The 22,193-nt window shown below is 39.1% G+C and overlaps 1 protein-coding gene across 1 annotated transcript in view; it reads left to right on the top strand.

The window, feature by feature from the left end:
• The window catches only part of CCDC141 (coiled-coil domain containing 141), a 232,374-nt gene that overhangs the window by 151,975 nt on the left and 58,206 nt on the right, over positions 1 to 22,193 (top strand). The window contains exons 8-10 of the mRNA XM_068969187.1: positions 4,759 to 4,931; positions 17,958 to 18,099; positions 20,140 to 20,259. Of these exons, the coding sequence (XP_068825288.1) occupies positions 4,759 to 4,931; positions 17,958 to 18,099; positions 20,140 to 20,259 (435 nt within the window). The remainder of the gene's footprint in view (positions 1 to 4,758; positions 4,932 to 17,957; positions 18,100 to 20,139; positions 20,260 to 22,193) is intronic.

The raw sequence follows: 22,193 nt of genomic DNA on the forward strand, positions 1-22,193 counted from the left end.
CCGTTAGGGTTAATTTAGGATTAAGGATAAGGAATAAACTCTCTTACAGCATATAGGAGGTTTTTGTCAATATATTTGTTGGGCTCATGAAGGGAAAAAAAATCACTCACCTCCTTTCTACTGCTATAGTTCTGTGAAGTGTGATACACAGAGCAATTCATAAGTACTTTCCTGGCACGTTGATCTTTCTTAGAAAATGCTGTGGGAGAAAATCTGGCTATTTTAATTCAAAGTTAAACAACAACAACAAATTATCCTGGTCCTTGATCTACCACCTCCTCCTTCAAGTAAATGTTTAGCTTTTCAATTTATTTCTGTGCCATTAGGAAATGATCCTTTTATGATAACCTTTAGGAATGGGGTGGAGTCATGTCACACATGCATTTAATGCACCAGTGGCTTCAGAGTCTAATTCCCATGAAGATGAGACCAGTGGCCAAGGATCTGAGAGTAACAGCTGTTCAGTGGGGCCACGTGGAGAAAAAGTCACCCAGGGTGAGTAACAGGCAGCAGGTGGCGATGCTCTTCTTAGTGGTTTTTCAAAGATATGTCTGATCAGTCAAGATTTAAAGAACCAGCAAATATTTTTCAAGTACTTACTACACTTCCGCCATCAACCCCTTGTTAACTTTCATATTTTCCTTTAATCCTCAGCACAATGACAAATGTGGTATGTGTTAAGATTATGATGGCTTAATTTTAAGATAGAATGGAGTTCAACTTGTAGGCAAGAAAAAGCACTTTTGAAGTCTCTATCCTTTCCCCATTCTCAGTAAGAACTTGAGAATTATCTTAAAGAATGATGCGAATGTCCTCATAGCTAAGTATAGCTGTCTCATTTATCCTTTAGTTTAGCTCAGTGGCTCTTAGTCCTCAGTGTAAGTATGTATTACAGTGTGTGTGCTTCGAGTGGTTAGTCGCTCAGTCATGTCCAACTCTTCGTGACCCCATGGACTGTATGCTGCCAGGCTCCTCAATCCATGGGGATTCTCCAGGCAAGAATACTGGAGTGGGTTGCCATGCCCTCCTCCAGGGGATCTTCCCAACCCAGGGGTTGAACCCAGGTCTCCTGCATTGCAGGTGGATGCTTTACCATCTGAGCCACCAGGGAAGCAAGCATACATTAAACTTTAAGCATGATTTAAGGGAGTTCATGATAATTTTGACGACACCAGATTTTTGCTTTAGGCACTGACTTTAAAACTAACCCTTGATTAACAAGAGAATCCACTTCATTCAAAATATGCAATAAAATTAAAAATACAAAACAAAATTCCAGAAAGAGTGGTTATTACAGTAGTGGCGTTTCAGTGTTATGGAAAGATTGAGAGAGCAATTCAAATCTAACATCAGGAACTCGAGACATTTGGCTCTGTTGCTGATTGCAGGAAAGAAAAAGAATCAGGTAAGGGAGAGTTCTTCAGGTTCAGAGTTTCTTTACTGAAGCTATCTTTCTTTTACAGTCCTATAAACATAAGAGAAATTGCTCAATCTTTCTCTGTATCTTTTCTCATCTGTAAGAAGGAAGAGTAGACACTATTTGCAAAAAGCAAGTTTTTAAATTCTACTTTTCCACCCAAGATGAATGGTCTTCTTGGAAATGCCCCTCTCTCAATGCCTAACCATAGAAATCCTTTTCTGCATGGCACCGTAGTCCAGGATTTAAGAGCAGAGGCCTCAGGGCCAGACAGATTGAGTACAAATACTAAGTTTGTCCCTGGTACAAGTATGACTTTGTGAAATTTATTTAACTTCTCTGAGACACATTTTCCTCTGTCACCTAAGAAGGAAAATCTCTTGTTCCCTCACATGGCTGTTAAGAACAATATGCCTGGAACTCAGCAGACATTCAAAAATATTTGTTGACTGACTGAAAAGTAATTGTGAAACACAAAATAAAGAAGAAATACATAGTTCTCATTAAACTATAGTGATTATTTGTATTACTTCCTATCATCTGCTAAATAAACAGGAATGAATTTGCTTTATACACTCTCAGTAAATGCAAAGGGCAAATTCAGAAGACATGAGGAAAGACATTGGTCAGAAAACAGAATGTGTATACATGTGCTCAGTCATGTCTGCCTCTTTGTGACCCGCCAGGCTCCTCTATCCACTGAATTTTCCAGGCAAGGATACTGGAGGGGGTTACCATTTCCTACTCCAGAGAACCTTTCCAAACCAGGGATCAAACCTGTGTCTCTTGGGTCTTCTGCTTTGGCAGGCAGATTCTTTACCACTAGTGCTGATATTCTATTCTGGAAAAACATGTAAGAATATCAACATGTAAGTTGTATGAGAGCATTTGAGAGATTTCATTTGCTAATTCAAATTTTGTCCAGTTCCAATTCTGCCATTAAAATTCAATCCCTTTGGTGTGGAGAAGGGAACCCTCCTACACTGTTGGTGAGAATGTAAATAGGGGAAGTCACTATGAAAAACAGTATGGAGGTTCCTCAAAAAACTAAAAATAGAATTGCCATATGATCCAGTAATCTCATTCCTGGGCATATATCCAAACAAAACTATAATTCAAAGAGATACATGCACCCGAATGTTCACAGCAGCACTATTTTCAATAGCCAAGACATGGAAACAATCTAAATATCCATCAACAGATGAATGGATAAAGATGTGGGGTGTGTGTGTGTGTGTGTGTGTGTGTGTGTGTGTGTGTGTGTGTATGTATATATGTATATTTGTATATTTATGTGTGTGTGTACACAAGTCACTTCAGTCTTATATGACTCTTTGCGACCCCATGAACTCTAGCCCACCAGGGTCCTCTGTCCATGAGGATTCTCCAGGCAAGAATACTAGAGTGGGTTGCCATGCCCTCCTCCAGGGGATCTTCCTGACCCAAGAATCAAATCCGCATTTCTTATGCCTCCTGCATTGGCAGGCAAGTTCTTTACCAGTAGCGCCACCTGGGAAGCCCCATGTATATGTATATATATGTATGTGTATATGTATATATATATACTCACACGCACAATGAAATACTACTTGTTCATGAAAAGAATGAAATAATGCCATTTACAACAATGTGGATGAACCTAGAGATAATCATACTGAGTGAAGTAAGTTAGATGAATACCATCTGTTTTCACTTCTATGTGGAATCTAAACTACGACACAAATGAACATATCTATAAAACAGAAACAGACTCACAGACATAGAAAATAGACTTGTGGTTGTCAGGGGGGACAATGGTGGGGAAGGAGGGAAGGATTGGGAGTTTGGGATGCAAACCATTATATAGAGAATGGTTAAACAACAAGGCCTTACTGTATATCTCAGGAAACTATATTCAATATCCTGTGATAAACCGTGTGTTTATGTGTATCTGAATAATCTTGTTGTACATCAGAAATTAATACAGTTGTAAATCAACTCTACTTCAATCAAGTTTTTAAAACTCTTTGATGGTGGCCAGACGCAGAGGCCTAGGTGCTGTTACACAGCTCTGTGGTTGTAATCTCTATGTTTGGCTTCAAATGTGTTCCCTCAGCGTTAACCCAGCCTTGCTCCCCTCTCGGGTCTTGCTCAGGTCTCGATGACAGTTGACTCATGAGACCTTTGCTCTCATTTCTCGCAAGTCCTCCATGGGATCTTCCTTGTTCACCTGGTTGCCACCAGCCGAGCTTTCTGGCTCGGGTGTAACAACACAGGAAGCCTAGGCCCCTGCTGACCGTGGCCCTGTCAAGCTTGCTGGGATAGGAGTATTCTTCAAAGTGATGTGGAGCAGCCTGTAAAGTGACTTTTTTCAGCAGAGTGAAAGGGCAATGTGCATAAGCTCCCTTGTTCTTCGCCAGCTCTTCAACTCATGTCTTGCCTCCGGGCCCAAGCTCACAGATGGAGACTTGTGAAGACCACAGCACTCTGATCCCTTTTTGCCCCATGTTGCCATAGTCCTCTTTCACTGTTTGTACATCATATACTCCTCCTTCTCAGTGCCAACTAGGCCTTCATGGCCAAAGCGTAATTCCTCTCTGTGTTCATCCACTCTGTGCTAACTCTGTAAGCTTAATCTCCCATACTTGGTTGCTGATCTGCTATAATAACAAAGGAAAAAAATAAAAGAATTTAAAAATCCCCTCTCAAAACAATATCTTGATTTGCAAGGTGATGTTCTTCTTTTTTCCTTCATAATCCTATTATGCATGTCAGAAGCTAAATATTTGCTTGTCTTAGTCTTTGCACTGCTTCAGAACCAAATCTCAATCTCTGTAGACAGATGCCTTGGGTAGAGTAAGCAGAAAATGTTATACTTGGAAAGGCAAGTGTCAAAAGCCCCCAAATTTCTTGAATACTTCCCCCTGGCATTTCAGATCCAAAGTGCAATTTATTGGGAATTTTTAAAGAGAATATTACAGAGATATTCAACTTATGAAGTCTGCATAATATTTTGAAAAAATCTCATTTGTTCATTGTATTCAGGACAGAATGTGCAAAATTAAACCTGGTTCTCCAAATTTTATACAGTTGTAACTGTGTTGTGTAGCTACATTTTCAATGTAAATCATTTTGGTAATTTTACAGTGTTGACATTTATCTCTGCTGAACGAAACCATGACCAATTTCCCCAAATGAAGCCTAAAAGCTATATGCTGTTTTCTAAGACTCGGATTGTTGTTTTTGGTTATGATCAAACCAATAAATTGAGCGGGCTGGTTTAATCTCTAGTATTTTATGTACACACTGATGTAGACTTTACACTAGACAGGCAGAAAATGAAAGTATGTTTTCTTTGGCAGGCATTTGATGCACTTGGAAGAGTTGAAGCTTACCTTAAGCTCCTTAAATCAGAGGGTTTAAGTCTGCCTGTCTTGGCGGCGAGGCATGAGGAATTACACAGAGAAATTAAAGACTGCACAGCTGATGCTTTGCAGAAAGGACAAGCCTTGATCAGCCAACTAGCTTCCTGCAGGTAAGTGAAGTCTATTTCTTCCTCAGTGTAACAGGCTTTTTTATAGTGTCTGCAGCCTGTTTAAAAAACAATAATAATAAGTTGTATGATTATTTTTCTTACTTCTGATGTTCTGCTGTGTTGTAACATGGCATAGAAGGATCTGTTGAATTTTGGTCAACCATAATTCTGAACACAGCATTGCTCTTCCAGAAGGGAGGCTATATTCTAACCTGAGGACCTGAAGGTGCTAACACTTCCTTTCTATGAGTTTCTGAAGAGGGAGGAAGGAAAGGAACAAAAGAAGAGACAGAGCTTTCCTTCTGTACACTTTTCACATCCTAGCATCTTCGTGGGATTTCTTCCTGGCTTTTAATTCATAAGTCTTGAGTCTATCCTGTCCCTTTCTGGAAAAAGTAAAGTTCTAGAATTCCCTTTCATTTCTGACCTTGATGGATCAACAAGAAAAACCCTAATTAAAAGATAACATTATTAATAACAAATAGTAATTACATTTTAAATAGTTGAGAGCCCACCACATGCCCAACACTATCTCAACAGCTTTAGAAGCGCTATCTCATTAATCCTCACAGCAACTCTACAAGGTGTACAATATACTATTAAGGTTCTCTTTTACAAGCAACTGAGACACACAAAGATTAAGTAACTTGCAGTCATGTAACTGGTTAATTAGTGGCAGAGCCAGAATTTGAATCCAAATACATGGGCCCAAATTAATGGTCTAATGCGTCCTAGGCCTCTTGCTCTTAACCAGTGGGCTGTTTTTATGAGCACATTCAGTGAGTGTATCATTGTGAGCTTAGAGTTGGGTGGGAATGAGGAGAGAGAAGGACCTAGAGAACAGAAAGAGGGTGCAGGAAGAATGTATGATCAAGGACAGAGACTGGAAGACAAAAGGGAGCTGACAGAAAGAGCAGATGATGGAATGGATACTGGCTAGGAAGAATGATGATAGGGCTTACATTTTGACATAGAGAGACACAAAGATTTGTGCACATGGGAGAAGCATGGTTTTTATCTTCCATATCCACAATCCCCTTGAAACTCAAGGGCATTCAGTTTGAGGAACAATGAAATAGGCCAAAGGTGGTAAAATTTTATATTGTTTCTGTTTTAAACCCTCATTCTGCTCTATTTTAGATGCATTTACACATGTTGATTTGGTAAGTTTGGGTTTAGGGTATTTTCTTTTCAAAAGATACTCTGAGGACTTTCCTGGTGGTCCAGTCATTAAGACTCTGTACTGGAGGCATGGGTCTGACCCCTGGTCAGGGAAGTTCCACATGCCACATGGCGTAGCCAAAGAAAGAGAAGACGGGGGAGCCTGGTGGGCTGTCGTCTATGGGTTCACACAGAGTCGGACACGATTAAATCAACTTAGCAGCGGCAGCAGTCTGAGTTCAGACAGATATATTTAACCAGGGCTTGTGATGGTTGTTATAGGACCATGCAAAGCCAAGATCAGAAATAATCCAAGATTTTCCAGCCAGAGCTAAAAAGCTGAGGCTATGAGGATAAATGCTTCTCACCTGATTAAAAAAAAAAAAACTAACAGTAGCTGTAGTTACTAAGTTTCCTTACTTTGGCTCCAAACCATGTATCGTGGTGTGTCCAGTTGGCCCCAGGAGCACAAAGGTACTCAGGTCTGGTCCCTATGGATATGAGAACTCCTTTTTCCATCCTCTGCTCAAGGCCTTCCAGAATGCATGTTTCTTGGACCTGACAGAAGGAATCCTATGGAATGCCTAGACTTGTGTCTGAACTCCAGGTAGCTGTTGGACATTGATCTGAGTTATGTGATGATGGAGCAAGTGGTGAGGTCTCCAGCTATAATTGGGGCATGGTCCCATGTCAGTTTAGCAAGCAGTTCTCAGAGTGCAGACGATTATATTTCTCTGTTCAGGCTGTTCTTTACTTGTGGTGCTTTCCCTGGCCTTGGGCAGTTTCCTTTCACGTAGGGGTGGCTCAGGAGGGAGTTAAAGACCCCTCCCTGACAGTCTGAAGACTGTCACTGGTATGCTGTCCCAGAGATTCTAGGTGCCTTGGCTTCCCTGAAGTCTGATCTCTGTCTCCTCAAATCAGTAAGTCCTTTGGACTCTGTTTGGTTCCATTTCCCTAAAGTTTGGTCTAGAAATTATCTCCCAGGCAGCAGGTAAGGCAGATGTAAGGCTCACCCCATTCATTTCCCTTCTCTCAAGGATCACTGCCCTGGGTTACTTGACCCTCAGTGTCTGAGAACCATTGTTTTATATGCTTTGTCTATTTTTCTAGCTTAAGGCATGAGGGTCACTGCTCCTTGATCAAAAACTGAAGTTTGGTGTTCAGTTTTGATGCTTAAGTCCTGGCACAGGAAAACTGGTCACAATTTATTACTGCTAGAGAGGGGAATGGCTACTCACTCCTGTATTCTGGTCTGGAGAATTCCATGGCCTGTATAGTCCACAGGGTCACAGAGTCAGACTCAACTGAGCGACCTTCACTTTTACTTTTTCAGACTTGATCCTGTTTGTTCTAATCAGGGATGCTCTATTTCCTATACTTAAATATAGAGAAGTGCTTCTGTTTTGTATTACATTCTACCCGCAGTGTTCCAGTGATTCTCTTTGGCTATCCATTTTGTAATGGTCAATATGTTTATTTTTATTTACTTAGCTAGTCTCAGTCTTTTTGCCTTCTTTGCTCTTTCTAGTCTAAATTTATATATACATAGTTTTTCAAAGGGGCATCTAAATTTCTATTCTTCAGACTGCAGGCTGAATCTTAATAGAAGTAATAGTTAGCCACCATTTTAAGAAACTTGAATTAATAGTTAAGTAACTAGATTAAAAAATAATAAGAAGTGGAGTGTCTGTCAACATCCTAGATATATGAACTTTCATAGTAATTACAAGGTGTTGGTTGCCCTGAAATTTCACAAAATTTTACAAATCAATACTATTTCCATTTTGCAGGAGGAGTTGAAGGTAAAGAGCAATTCATACTTGGCAAAGGACATTCTGGAAATCCATTAGAAGCTGAATTGAAATTCATTAGAATCTCAGTTGCAAACCAGAGCCACACAGTTACTCACCTCAGTCCCATGCATTTCACTTGGGACTTGCTTCCCTTCCTCATGTAATGGTTTATCTGTTCAATGTCCTGGGTCATCACCATGGGAGAGAAGCTGAACCTAAGAAGGAAATTTCCAGTTGCAGCCATGGCTGGCTTGAAACCGTAGCTTAGAATAATGGCAAGGGAAATAAACATGAATTCCCACAGAGAAAAGTATGTGTTGCTGAGCATCACAATGGCTTCCTAGACTTCTGACGGCCCGCCACACTGCTAGGACACAAAACACTAACGTTCCTGCTATCAGGCACTTAAAAACTGGCATGGATGAGAAGCTTAGAACTTAGTATCAAAGGAGTTTTATTTCATGCATTCTGAGAGCCAAAACAATGCCATGACTTTTAAACTTCTTAACTTCTCTAAATGACCCTCAGTTTCTTCATCAGTAAAAATGGAGACACCCATTTTATAGAGAGGTGTTTTGTTTTTTTTTTTAATCATATGCAGTAGCACCACTCTTGGTCCACAGGGAGCACCCAATAAACAACTGGTTCATTTACTTATTTACCTTCTATACAAAGAGTTTTAAAAGCAAAATACTAAGAGTTACATGATTGTTTCAGATGACTACAGTGGAGTCAACTGCATCAAATCATTCATTTTCACTAACTGGGGAAAGTTATATTAGAAATAGGGCAGATAAACACTTCTCTTGAGGAAATAAAAGGCAAAATCTAGTACTGGGGCACTCAAGAATTTCAGAGACCCTTAGATCTATTTTTTTTTCTTGTTACTTAAGAAAACAGAACTTCAGAAGTTCACATTTATCTGTGGTAAAGCTTCCCAGTAAATCTGAGAATTTTGTCATCATTTTTTGTGTAATTGCTATCTTTTAGGAACAGATCCACACTGTTTTTCTATCCTGGAATCAAATACCTTTGAAGCTGGGGCAGCCTCACAGAATCAATGGTGGTTATTTACGTTTCCTTGCATTTCTATTTCCTCCGTGCATTCAAGTGCTAATTCTAAGTCATTGTTAAATTGTTCATTATCTTATCAGGGTGTGATATCTGTCATACAATCTAAATTCACTTTAATGTAAAAGGCATTTGAGCGCATTCGTTTGCATGTATTAATAGCTATGATGCAAGTTACCTATGATGGGATCTGATAATGGTCACACCAGACTTACAGAAAGGTTGAAAGTTCTGGATTCTGGCCTCTTCACCTCCTCTTAGGTCTTACTTGGCATCATCTCTGAGCACTGAGTTTAAAGACGGTCCAGAGGTGCCCTGCTCCCAAGCAGAATTCTGCATTTATTAAGCCACAGGAAGCTATAGTGATTGGAAGTGCTGGTCAGAAATGCTGTATGAGGATGAAGTTTTCCATAACTGGACAAAAACTGGGACCCTCCTATTTTTTTCTCAGTGAGCGCTCAGCTCAGAACTCTAAAACAAAGAAAACATAAACAAAAACATGAGAGAAAATATGGACTGGGAGAAAATACTTGCAAATGATGAGACCAACCAAGGGCTTAATTTTCAAAATATACAGATAGCTCATATAATGCAACAATAACAACAACAAAAAATCCAACTGCAATCGAAAAAATGGGCTGAAGATCTAGAGAGATGTTTCTGCAAAGAAGACATACAGATTGCCAGAAGGCACATGCAGAGATGCTCAACATCACTAATTGTTAGAGAAATGCAAACCAAACCTACAGTGAGATGCTACCTCACACCAGTCTGAGTGGCCATCATTTTAAAAGTCTACAAATGACAAATGCTGGAGAGGGCGTGGAGGAAAGGGAAACATTCTACAATGATGGTGGGAAGGTAATTTCCCACCAACAGCCACTATGGAAACAGTGTGGAGTTTTCGTAAGAAAACTAAAAATCGAGTTGCCGTATGATCCAGAAATCCTACTTCTGGGCATATATCCAGATAAAACTATAATTCAGAAAGATACAGGCCTCAAAAACATGGAAGCACCCAGTAAGACCAGGCTACCTTATAAAGTATTCATTTAGCTTTTCCTGTTTGCTAAAATTAACTTCAGATTTACATGTAAACTTGCTTCTGAATTGACTCAATTTCTATTTCTGCATAAAAGACTGTTTCAGTTTTCATTCTATTTTGTTGTGGTGAATTGAAACTTATAAACCTCATCCTGACTAAACACTTTGGCATAACCTTCAGTATTGCCCTCTTGCTCTAACATTTATTGTTATTTATTTAATGTTAATTCTTCATATGTTTATTTTTTACAGAGAAATAAAAACAGGAATAAGTCAGGATTTTCCTCTTTCCAAGATTTTCATTTATGTTGACAGCCACTGCTTACCCTGATTGATAATGTGAATGACAATGAAGTTTAGAGAGACCATGGTTCATTCAGTCACTCATTTTGTCATTGCCCACATATTATTGTCTTTTGTAAATCAGATGCTCCCAAGTATCCAATCCAGTAGATGAAGTTCCTGCCTTCATGCTATTTATATTCTGGTGGGAAGAAATAGTCAACTGACCAATCAATACATGAGATGCTCTTACAGAGCAATGAGTACTTTGAGAAAAATAAAAAGTGGAATGGGATAAAGAGTGCCTGTGGGAGGGGACCATCTTAGACATTGTAGTCAGGGAAGGATTCCCTGAAGAGAAAGAGCTATCATGCAAATAGCTGGGAGATGAGAGGCCCTGCAAAATAGCAGCAAAACCATACCAGAAATAAGTACAGTTTTGCTGGAGGAGAGGGTGACTAGGGAAAAAGGCCTAAGACAAGATCAAAGAGTTAAGTGGGAGTTAGACTATGCCCAAATGCTCACTGGCAATAAAGGCAATGTGTGTGTGCTTTATCCACATTAACAGATTTCATCCTCAAACCACCCTATTATACAGGTGCTTCTATTATCATTGTCCTGTTTTTTCAGGTGGGGAAGCTGCCTCAGAGAGGTTCATGTAACTTGTCCTACCATCTGTCACAGTAGAAAGGGTAGAGAGAGTGCAGGTCTGACCACTGTGTTAGGTTGTTAGCTGTCTCCTCGCTTTCAACTTCAGTCACTAGCAACAAGCCTGGTGAAGGTGGGTTTGGTTTTTTTTTTTTTTTTAATTCTAGTGCATTTAAAATGTGCTCCATCTACTTTCTAGTTTCAACTCAAATCTCCTCTTCCATGTGAAGTTTTTCTTTCTTTCAGTTTATTTAAAACATTATTGAACATATGTATATAAGCATCTCATATGACATACCAGCACTGGGCTTCAAGCACAAAGATGCATAAATCTGTTCCCGAGTCTCCAGAACCTTATTAATGGCCAGTCAGGGAATAAGACGTGAAGGGAGTGTTCTTAGGCCTGAGGAAGCCTTGGGGACCTCTTCAGAGAAGAGAGACACTGTCCCAAGCTCCTGTGGTCAGGATGGGTCAAGTGAAGGAATGAGACTCGAAAGGGCCATTGTTGGATTTGATCATCTAAGATGAGTTAAGGGGCTGCATCTTCCAACCAAGATGAACAGAATCAATATCCACCACACAATGCTTTTTTAATTCCTTTACATTTGTTGGCTTTATCCAATAGTTTCACTTTTCACTCTGTGGTCTTCTGACTCATTCCTTAATTTTGACTTGTGATAGCATCATCTCTTCATCCAGACCATGACATCAGCTTGAGGTCAGCCCTTAAGGCCAACCATAAAGAAACCTCTTTTATGTTCCTTATCTCAATATTTACCTATTAGGTGACTTGATTTGAAATGTTAAGGGGCTAATGTGGCATAAAGCAAAGCTTATGTCAGAGAAAAAATATTGTAAAAGATCTTAAGTGGAGAACACACAAAAATAAATCCCCACCCACCAACAAACTAAAAACAACAACAACAACAGAGAAACAAAACCAGAATCCCTTTGTGCCACAGAGTCATCCAAGATCACACATTGTAGGAATTCTGCTAAGCATTTAAGAACTTAAAAGAACTTTTTTTTCTTAAGTCTGATGATATATTTAGATGGTAAATGTCAAATCCTGAAAGTTGGGAAATTGCAAAGTTGAATTCTTATGACAGTGTTAACTCAGCCACTTTTCCAAATATTTTCAAATCTATATTAAGTTGTTCTCTTTAGAGGTTGAGTAAATGTCATAACTGCAATCTGGACCTGTTACCGTTGTTAAGACTTTTATAATTTTGAAACTCTTAGTACGGAAGGCACTAAAAGTTTACCCTTTCCATTAAATCTATGACTGATTAGATTAGGTTCTTAGAAAATTTCTAGGAGTCACTCATTACAGCATGGATTTATTAACTGATAATGCTGTGATGTGAAATAGTGATGATCCCAGAGCAGAAAGGTTTGGAACTGCAGCATCTACAGGGGAAGGCTGACTGAAGGGGCAGACACCTGTGCTTTGGACCACTGAAGGAGAGTTCTCTCCAACGAGAGGGCTCAGAGAGAAAAGAACACGGGAGAGATGGGAGTGGACATATTTATGAATAAAATGCTTATCATGGTGCTGTTTATAATGGTGCAAACCTGAAAACCACCTACATATGTCCAGAAAATAGGGAAATGTTTGAATAGTTTAAGGGCAAGCATAGTGTGGAATATTCTAATCCAATATCAAAAGAATGTTTTTGAGAAATATTTGAAGACAGAGTATCCTCACAATATAATGTTGAGAGGGTAAAGTAGGCTCCAAACCACACTGTAGTAACTTTGGAGCGGGAGAGGGGTGGAAAGGACTGCAAAGGGAAAAACTTTTTGGAAGGAAATACATTAAAATGTATGTTTCTATCTTCCAAATTATCTCAAATGAGAGTATTTGTCTGTTTAGCTATTACTGTGCCCCTTTTACCTGAGGATATATGTCATCAATTATGGAAAATGTTCCACAATTATCTCTTTAATTATAATTTCCTTTTTTCTCTCTTTTCCTTCTTCCAGTAACTCCCCGTAGAAGAATCTTGGAGCCTCTCAGTCTGTCTCTTAACTTTCATATTTTTCATTCCTTGATCACTTTCATTGCATTCCCTCAAAAACGAATCAGATTCATTTTTCTCTTGTTAATTTTCCCTTTGTTTTCAACAGTGGATTCTTCTGATTGTTTGCACAACTGTATTATTTTCACTCTTAGGATTTCTAACTCCTTTTTTCTATTCAATTTTGTTTTATTTCTGACTGTTCTTGTTTCAGAGTTTTTTGTTTCTTTATTATGGGTATTGATTTTTCCTCTATCTCTCTATCTTTCTTTATCTCTCTTTTCCTTTATCTCTCATCTGATTGCTCTACTTATTTTCATTTCAGACAGAGTGTATTTAGCTTTTGATTGTTGGGTGTTTTTCCTTGGGATTCATTTTCCTCATGTGCTTTGAAATTGTAGATTGTCCTCTAAATGCAAAGTGTTTGTTGTTCAGCTTCGTTGTCCTTGCTTTGTTCTCTGCTCTTTTCTCTTTCCTCCTGAGCAGCTTTGCAGTGACTTCTACCTGGACCTACAGGGTCTCCAGTCCAGCAGCTATCTTCTGCTGTTTGATCAGGGTCACCCAAGCTCACATGGAGATACTGTGGCTCTCAGAGGTGCAGCCAGTAAACCAGGTTGGGGAGGAGTGGGGCTTCCTGACTGCCCGGCAGTGTCTGATTCCTACAGCAGCTAGCTGTAGAGTTTTTCAATCTCCTTTTGTAAGGAGGGAAAACCCCATCGCTGTTACTGATTTCTTCCCTTCATGGAGTTGCATGCTTTCGTTTTTCTGTCCTCATAGGAAAGAAATTTGTGAGCATCTCTGCATGGATCTGAACCCAGGAAACCTGTAGCTTCAGCCCCACTTACTACTTATGTTTCTTTATTGTCTTGTGTGCATGAGATGTGTGTGGGTGTGATATCCGTGTGGTAGGCAGTGATTCAAAATGTATACAACATAAATCAGAAAAAAAAATTATTGTCAAAACATGCATTTCACTTCCTCAGTTGGAATGGCACTTTTTCAAAGTAAGGATGAAAACTAGAGAGGTGGTTGTTTCCTGCAAAATAAAGATGTTAAACATGAAGAGTTCCTGTCAAGAGAAGTAGCAAGCTAAACATAAGGAAGATAATTTTTTTCCCATTTTCAAAGTATAATTTGTCCATAGACAATAAGAAAAATATGATCAGCTGATTCCTTCTGATGAGATAGAGTAAGCTGTCAAGTGCTTACCATCTGGTTCAGCTCCTAATCCAGATGGACTGCCAGTAGTAATTTATGAAAGGTCTGAAAGCAACTTGCTGCTCTTGGGAAAGAATTATTAAAACATATTAGCACTGGGATTTACTCCCTTTCTGCAGCCTCAGTTTGTAACAAATGCAAAGGTGTAGGGCAACTGCTTCCATATAGGAAATATAACAGTTTATTTTTGAGCCCGAAGTCAATATGTCTCTGCTCTCTAGGGAAAAATATAATTTTTCTTTCCCCTTCCCTCCCCTCTCCTGGCTTAATGAAGAGGGGAGAAAATACTTCCATGGTGAAGTTTCTACCAAATGTCTAAAGAGCCTTCACAGTCTATCATTCCTGAGCCTCTGTGATGCTTGAAGAAGTCAAAATCGATATCAAGAATAATCCAATATACCCCATGTTCATACTACAGGCAGGAACCATTTAATCCATTCATAGAGTGCCTGAAGATCAAGCAATATTTCCATTGTAAATTACAGAGCCACAGATTGTTAGGCTTAGAAAGCAGGTCCACTGGTCGCTTCTCTCCTACCCCATCAGGCAGCGCGTGAGCAGTGTGTCCTGAGTCAAAACAAAATACCCAGGGAACTTGGTTCTACCAAATTTCTTTGGTCTGTCCACAGTTCTTACCCCATCGCTTATGTAACACTACTGTGAAGTAATACTGGGTGACTAATGGAATTCTATTAATTTACTTTCAGTTCATGTAAGAATTGCTGGCAGAGTTTGAGGTCATATTTTTCCTTTGATCAAACAATCTGCATTTCAGACTCTGAGGAAATTGGCAATAGGGAGGCTATACATGTTTTAAAATGTTTTGAAATGTTCAAAAGAAATGTCTGGAATCTTCAAAAGAAAATCAATTTTTCAAGTTTCCAGCTGAAAATGGTGGCATAGGGCGGTTATAATCTGCAGATTAGGTTTTCATCAAGGAGGAAGGAGAGGAAACAGACCTGGGGTCAGGAGTGTGACAGATAAAGGTTCCATTCAGAGGGAAGGGGTTAATACCTTCTCACCTGACAGAGATGATCTAGCCAAGGACATAGACGAAAACAGGAGCTGGCTGTTGGGAGCAAAATGATTGAGAACTTATACTAAAAAAGAGGTCTAAACCACAAATAAGAAGGGTATGCACACGGGACAGGCAATTCAGTCTGTCCTTGTAAGACTTGAAACAGAGGAGATAAGTATCAGTGAACCTAACTATGAATCCTAAACCATCAAAGAAGAAATTGGGCAGTTTTCGGATAGCCTAAAAGCTCTATAACTAGGCAAAGGGCAATGTCATCCTGGTTTAAAAACTGTTGGAAACTGTTACTAGTGACATTTTGAATACAATAACTATCTGTGCATATATTTTTGCTCCTTAAATTTGTGTCTTCTCTTCCCTTAAATATTGATCAAAGTGTATTTTATTTAATTTGAAAATATGCATTAATTTAATTCTTAACAAGGCTTTGTATTCAAGGTTGCATAGGATAAATGAATGAAAAGAATATTGCCTTTTCCCTTAATTTATAATGCAGTAGATACACAAGATAAGGTATAAATCACCACAAAATGAAACTGATTTCCTAGGTCTTTGAAAAATAAAAATGAATGATCCATTCAAAGACAGAGAGAGAGAGACATTCTATTTGGCTCGTGATGATTCATCTAAATTAAAATTGTGAGTTGCTAAAAAGCAGTATTTTTACAGAATAAATGCTTGATTGGCTTTTGTTTCCTGTTTCCATTCTCTGTGCCAGAGGGACCTTCAAGATGTGAATCTGAACAAGATATCAGGCCCCTCTAGTGGTCACTTTGCAAACTACCAACAGACATTGAATTATCTGGCCAAGACTGCCAATTTCAGAAGAGCATGCCTGCCAGGCTTATCCTGCTTCCATCAACAGTCAGTTCAAGGGAAAGTGAAATTTTAAAAGAATATCCCGCCCCCTTCCCGCCATCATATGTCAGCGACCCAGAAAAATTATTACCATGAGGTGGTAAAGAATGTGGACTCAGATTAGATGAATAGGTTCAATTCCCAGCCCTGCCATTTAATAAATGTGACCTGGGTAAGTTGCTGAGCATTTCTCTACCTCACTTGGCTCATCTGCAAAATAGAGATAACAGTTATAGCCAGATTACAGAGTAGTTATGAGAATTAGAAGAGATTACTTAAAACATTAAAAATGGTGCCTTGTCACCATAAATGGATTATTTTTAGAAAATGCTTTCCCATTTCCTTTGACAAGCTTTACCTTTTGTATTCTCTGTACCTTCTTTCCACAGTACTTACTCACCTTTTCTACGTTTCTCATTCCAAATTTGCCTATTTTACAGAAAACTATAACATTTAGGACAACTGGGATTGTAAGGACTTGTTTAGCATACAAAGTCTAAAATATAGTCAAAATATGACTGCTATTACCAATACACTACTTTTATAGAATTCGTGGATATGAAGAATTTTCCTAAACTCTCCTGATTTCTGGATTATACTCTTTACCGCCTCTGAGTTATTAAAATGTGGAACAAGTTTTAATGTTTGGAAACACTATGTGTCAGGAATCAGATTTCTCCAAAATCAAGCTTCTCTTGGCCTCTGGTGGTCCCACAGGACACACTTGAATCCCGTGTACATTCGACGAGATTCTCAAGCTACCTGATGAGCCCTCAACTCTTTGGCAGCCTCATTGTCATTCCTGTGAAGTCTCTTTCCCTCTCAGGCATTTGGGATCCTGCCCTCATTTCATTACTAATTAAATTCATTTTTACAAAGCCATAAATTAATTATTTGAGGTAAAACTACTGAATTCTGTATCTTGTTCCAAGATCTTTTTAAGCTCTGGGTAATTAAATGTAAGAGTTATCAGCTCATCTTCATGAGTATTGGAAGGAAATGACTGGTGGGAAATTAAAGACTTCAGCTTCTCACATATTAGGAGAGGCTCTGTCTCAGTGATAGGCTGAACACCGTAAAAGTGCTCATTGCATCAGCTCTGTCCTTCCTCTGTCTGGCATTGCTGGTAAGCCTGTGTTGGAAATGGTTTGGAAACGTGCTAGTGTGTCTTTAGACCATAGCAAAGTGGGTCCAACTCAAAGTTCATTTGCTGTTTTAAAGGCGTTTTCATTTTGTGAACTGCCATCTCACTTTTTCTCACAAGGCCAGCCCTTGTGAGAAAATTATACCTGTGTATAATTAACAGGTACAAAATTATAATATGAGGCTTGGTTTCTTTTTATGAACATGTACATCAGATTCCTCATTATTTGTGATAGTTTGGTTTTCACCTAATGATTGCAGCCTTGAGTATTCGTAATCATTCAGAACCAAGACCTAATATCACATGAATATTTTACCCTATTGGATCAGGCAGTGTTTTGTTAGTTGGCTGATATACATTTCTATTCAAAGACCATCTTTAGATAAATGAAGCTTTCAAATAAACCCCCAGGAAAACTCTTGGCAGACATACTGTGGTTTCTGCCATAGGGCTCTCAAAACATCTTAGAGAAATATTAAAAAGTGAATCTTTAGGAAAGAAGATTAGACCTGGTTGCAAAAACGCATAACTCATATTTTCCCTCAGGATGGACTTAAACAAAAGAACATCATTTGGTTTTGCTCTGTGCTGTACCAGGACTGCAGCTTCTTAACTTCTATTATCCTGAAGCCTGAAGCTTAATAACTTTTATCAAGTCATACTTATGGAAGATTCATCTTGCAATGTTCCCTGTTCCTGGGGCTTCTCTATAAGGGTGGAGTGAACTAACAGCTGGCTTGTTCCATTCAGCTCTCGGCTGACCGGTGTCCGTGAGATTATGGGCTGCCTCAGAAGACGGGTAGAACATTTGACTGAACAGTGTTCGGCGCACAGGGAATTTGCTCTTAAGAGACAGCAATTCACAGCCTCGGTGGAGGGCCACCTAAGAGAGGTAATTTCATAAAGTGTGTCCTCCTTCAGGTATAATGCTATTTAGATGCAGCCCCTTACCTGGTGGTGACAGATGATGGTATGGCAATGACGGCTTGTGGGCCCATATGGTGGGGACAGGCGTATCTCAGGATTCCCTTCATCCCACGTTAGGCTTTACATTCAAACAGAATGAAGCTGTAATTCGCTGCTACTCACCAACCATCCCTGCCCCAGGTTGCCAAAACTAGAAGCGTCATCCTTCCTGCCGCCCAGCCTCGAGGATGTTTACACAAAGGCAGCTCTCACTGTGCACAGAACTGTGTTAACTGTGTTCACTGAACCAGGTGCACAATTGGGATTGTGTTCTGCTTGATGTACATGGTTCTGTGCACGGCTCCCATATGCACGCTTTGATTGACATGGCACCATACGATAGAAGAATAGTGGATAATGCTTCCCTGGTGGCTCAGTGGTAAAGAATCCACCTGCCCACAGAGGAGACACAGGTTCAATCCCTGGTCTGGGAAGATCCTTCCTTTCGCAGAGAAACTAAGCCCCGTGCACCGCAACAATTGAGCCACAACTGCTGAGCCCACGTGCCCTAAAGCCCCTCTCCACAGCCGGAGAAGCCACTGTAATGAGAAGCCTGCACACTGCAGCCCCCTCTCACGGCAACTAGGGAAAAGCCCGCAGAGCAGTGAAGACCCAGTGCAGCGAAAAATAAATTTAAAAATTTTTAAAAAGACCAGCAGGCTGATACCAAAAAAAAAAAAAAAAAAACCAAATCATGAGTTTTACAGGTTCCAGGAATAAATTGCCATTATCATAATTTATTGAACTAAGACAGTGCAAAGTACCAAGGCCACTCTGAATAAAACCAGACATGTAAAATTCTTTCTCCAAAGTGAATACAACGGTTTGAAGAATTTTATTTCCTATTTTCAAAAAGGAATGAAACCAGGCAGCTACTATTTGACTAAACAAAAATTACTGGTCTATGGATGGAATTATAGCAAAACCTAGTAGTATCTCAATGACATTAATGCTAATGAACCATGTTGCAAAGGCTGGGTCTCAAATTTTCAATGATTTTTTTTTTTAATTTGCCTCAATGGACTTACATGTCTGACTTACACAAGTGGAATTAATAGACTTCACAGGAGAGGTCATTAAATAATCAAGTCTCTATCTATATTGCCTCCTCGCCTGTTATTGATCCAGAGATGGGAATGTGAGCCTTGTTCTGACGCTTGGGTCCAGGGAGATTACAAACATGGTGGCAGCTGTAGTGTTGCATTCCCTGGAGCCTGAGACTCAAGCTAATGCGATGGAGGTGGAGAAAACAGTAGAAACTCAAACAGCCATTGCTAATTGTCTTGCTACTGTGAAGTCAGAGCCAATTTGACTCTGGGAAGTATGGCCTCTAGTCAGAGCAAGGCAGTGGCTTGAATTGAATAGAACCCTTTACAGGTCACTATATTCATTTATCCTTGTATATTGAAGTCATCCACTTTCATCAATTAAGTCTCCTGAGCATGCTCCTGTGTTTTGTTATCACATATTAGCAAGTAGTGCTGCCCTAGAGTCCCTCAGCCCTAAATAAAATAATCCATAGAGTGATCTAATACTTGTGCTGAACCTCTGTTTCAAAATGTAGCTCTAAATTGGGCTCCATTCAGCATATAGTGCACGGTTGTGATTTAATGAACCAGAAAAGTTCATCTCTATTGATGTGTTGACAAGTGCATTATCCTTTCTAGGTAATATAGATAATAAATTTTTAGAGAATGTGTATTGTTGCTGATATCTCATTGCTATTAATAAGAGAAATATCTGTAAACATCTATCCTTTCTTGGTGGGTCAGTAATACTACCTCATATGAAGAGCAGCATTATTAAATATAAAATTCTGAAATATTTTAGACCATTTTTAGATTAAATTGATATATATTAAAGTATAATGGGAAAGTAGAGAGCAGTATCTATCTTTCCTACACATATACATGCATTTATGTCAATATTTATTGCTAAGGCTGCAATATATTCTTTATTTCTGAAGGTTGAAATGTCCATTCAGAAAATCAGCACAATACTTTCCAATGCAATGGATGTCGGTTCCAGCCTTTCTGAATCAGAGAAGATTTTGAGTAAATATCTGGAACTAGATAAACAAGCTAAGGTAAATAAAATGAGTTATTATTATAGTTATGATTTTGTAAATATAATTTCTTTTCAGTAGCTATAAAATTTAATCCTAGGTCCCTTAAGGGCTGCAATTCTAAATTAGTATTATGGGAAATAATGACTTAAAAAATCCTACTAGTATATGCATCTAAATTACTTATATGTGTATTTATTATGGTGTTTGAGCTCACAGAAACTCAGCATTATAGCCTGGTATTAGACACTCATTTGGCCCTCTTTCCTTGCCTGGGAGATGTTAGCAGCTCCTTCTGGGGGTTCCAGAGGAGGCAGGGAGAGTGCTTCTCTAAGGCTATTTATAATTTTCTGCTAGAGTAAGTTGCAAAACAAAATTACCAAAAGCAACATGCATTAATGTAGATTCCAGGAGGTTTAAAAAAAAAAAAAACGTGTTTGCACACCTAGTGTTTAGAGACAAAAGATGCCCCCTCCTCTATCTGAAATTTTCTCTAGCATCCTTTCACCCCTTTTGCATGGTGCTTGGGTTCAAATATTCCTGCATAAAGTCCCCTCCTGCCCCACCAGGTGGTTAGGAAGTTGGAACAAGTACCCATGTCTGCAGGAAAACGGCCTCGCTATTCCATCATTTCTTTTTTTTTAATTTAATGTTTATTTAATGTTGGGGTATTATTGATTTACAATTTTGTGTTAGTTTTTGCTATACAGCAAAGTGCTATACGTGTGTGTGTGTGTATATATATATATATATATATATATATATATACACATACAGTCTTTTTCAGATTCTTTTCTCATATAGATTATTACAGAATGTTGAGTAGCATTCCCTGTGTATACAGTAGGTCCTTGTTGATTATCTATTTTATATATGGTAGTGTATATAAAAGTGTATATGTCAATCCCAATCCCCTAAGTTATCCAAGAGTCTCCTTCACAAATAGCATCCCCGCCTGAAACTCACAGATGAACCAATATTTAAGGGGGTGTTTTTAATTCATTATTTAAAAAAAAAAAAACTTTTTAAATTCATTATTTAAAACATCTAAAATGAAATACATGCCTGAAGTCAATTTCATTTTTTTATTTTAAAAATTTGAGAGAAAGGAGGACGTTTCACAGGGAGAAACTCCTCCGTTTCCTTTTTCCCAGAGTACTCTGTGGAAGCAGCGCTTGTAAATGAAAGTTACCTTTGGTTAGTAGAGTATTTGGGAAGTGTATTAAATACAAGTGCAAGAGCAATCCCTCCTTGTTGTAGATGAGGGTGTAGCTTCTGCCTTTCATGTTTGCTTGGACCCTAGCCTGGTCTCACAACATAGCTCTGTCAGTGGCAGTCATGTATGTAGTGCGTGCCTGCCCATCCATCGACTCAGTGGTTAAATTCCATGTGCCAGAAATTACACTCAAGAGAAAACGTGCAAGAGCCACCCTAGGCAAGTCACATTCACTGACTCTTTGTTATTCGGACCTCATCTGTAGCGTATTCCCTACATGCATATATATGGAATTTAGAAACATGGCAATGATGACCCTGCATGTGAGACAGCAAAAGGGACACAGATGTAAAGAACAGACTCTTGGACTCTGTGGGAGAAGGCGAGGGTGGGATGATGTGAGAGAAGAGCACTGAAACATGTATATTACCATATGTGAAACAGATCGCTAGTCCAGGTTCGATGCATGAGACAGTGTGCTCAGGGCTGGTGCACTGGGATGACCCAGAGGGATGGGATGGGGAGGGAGGTGGGAGGGGGTTTCAGGATGGGGAACATGTGTACACCCATGGCTGATTCATGTCAATGTATGGCAAAAACCACTACAATATTGTAAAGTAATTAGCCTCCAACTAAAATAAATTAATTAATTAAAAAAATAAAAACTTGTAAATGGAGATTTTAAGGAGACTGAATAATTAATATAGAATGTTTTTGAATTAAAAAATGAGTAAACAAT

The sequence above is a fragment of the Capricornis sumatraensis genome, chromosome 3, assembly GCF_032405125.1.
Source record: "Capricornis sumatraensis isolate serow.1 chromosome 3, serow.2, whole genome shotgun sequence".
Classification (NCBI taxonomy): domain Eukaryota; kingdom Metazoa; phylum Chordata; class Mammalia; order Artiodactyla; family Bovidae; genus Capricornis; species Capricornis sumatraensis.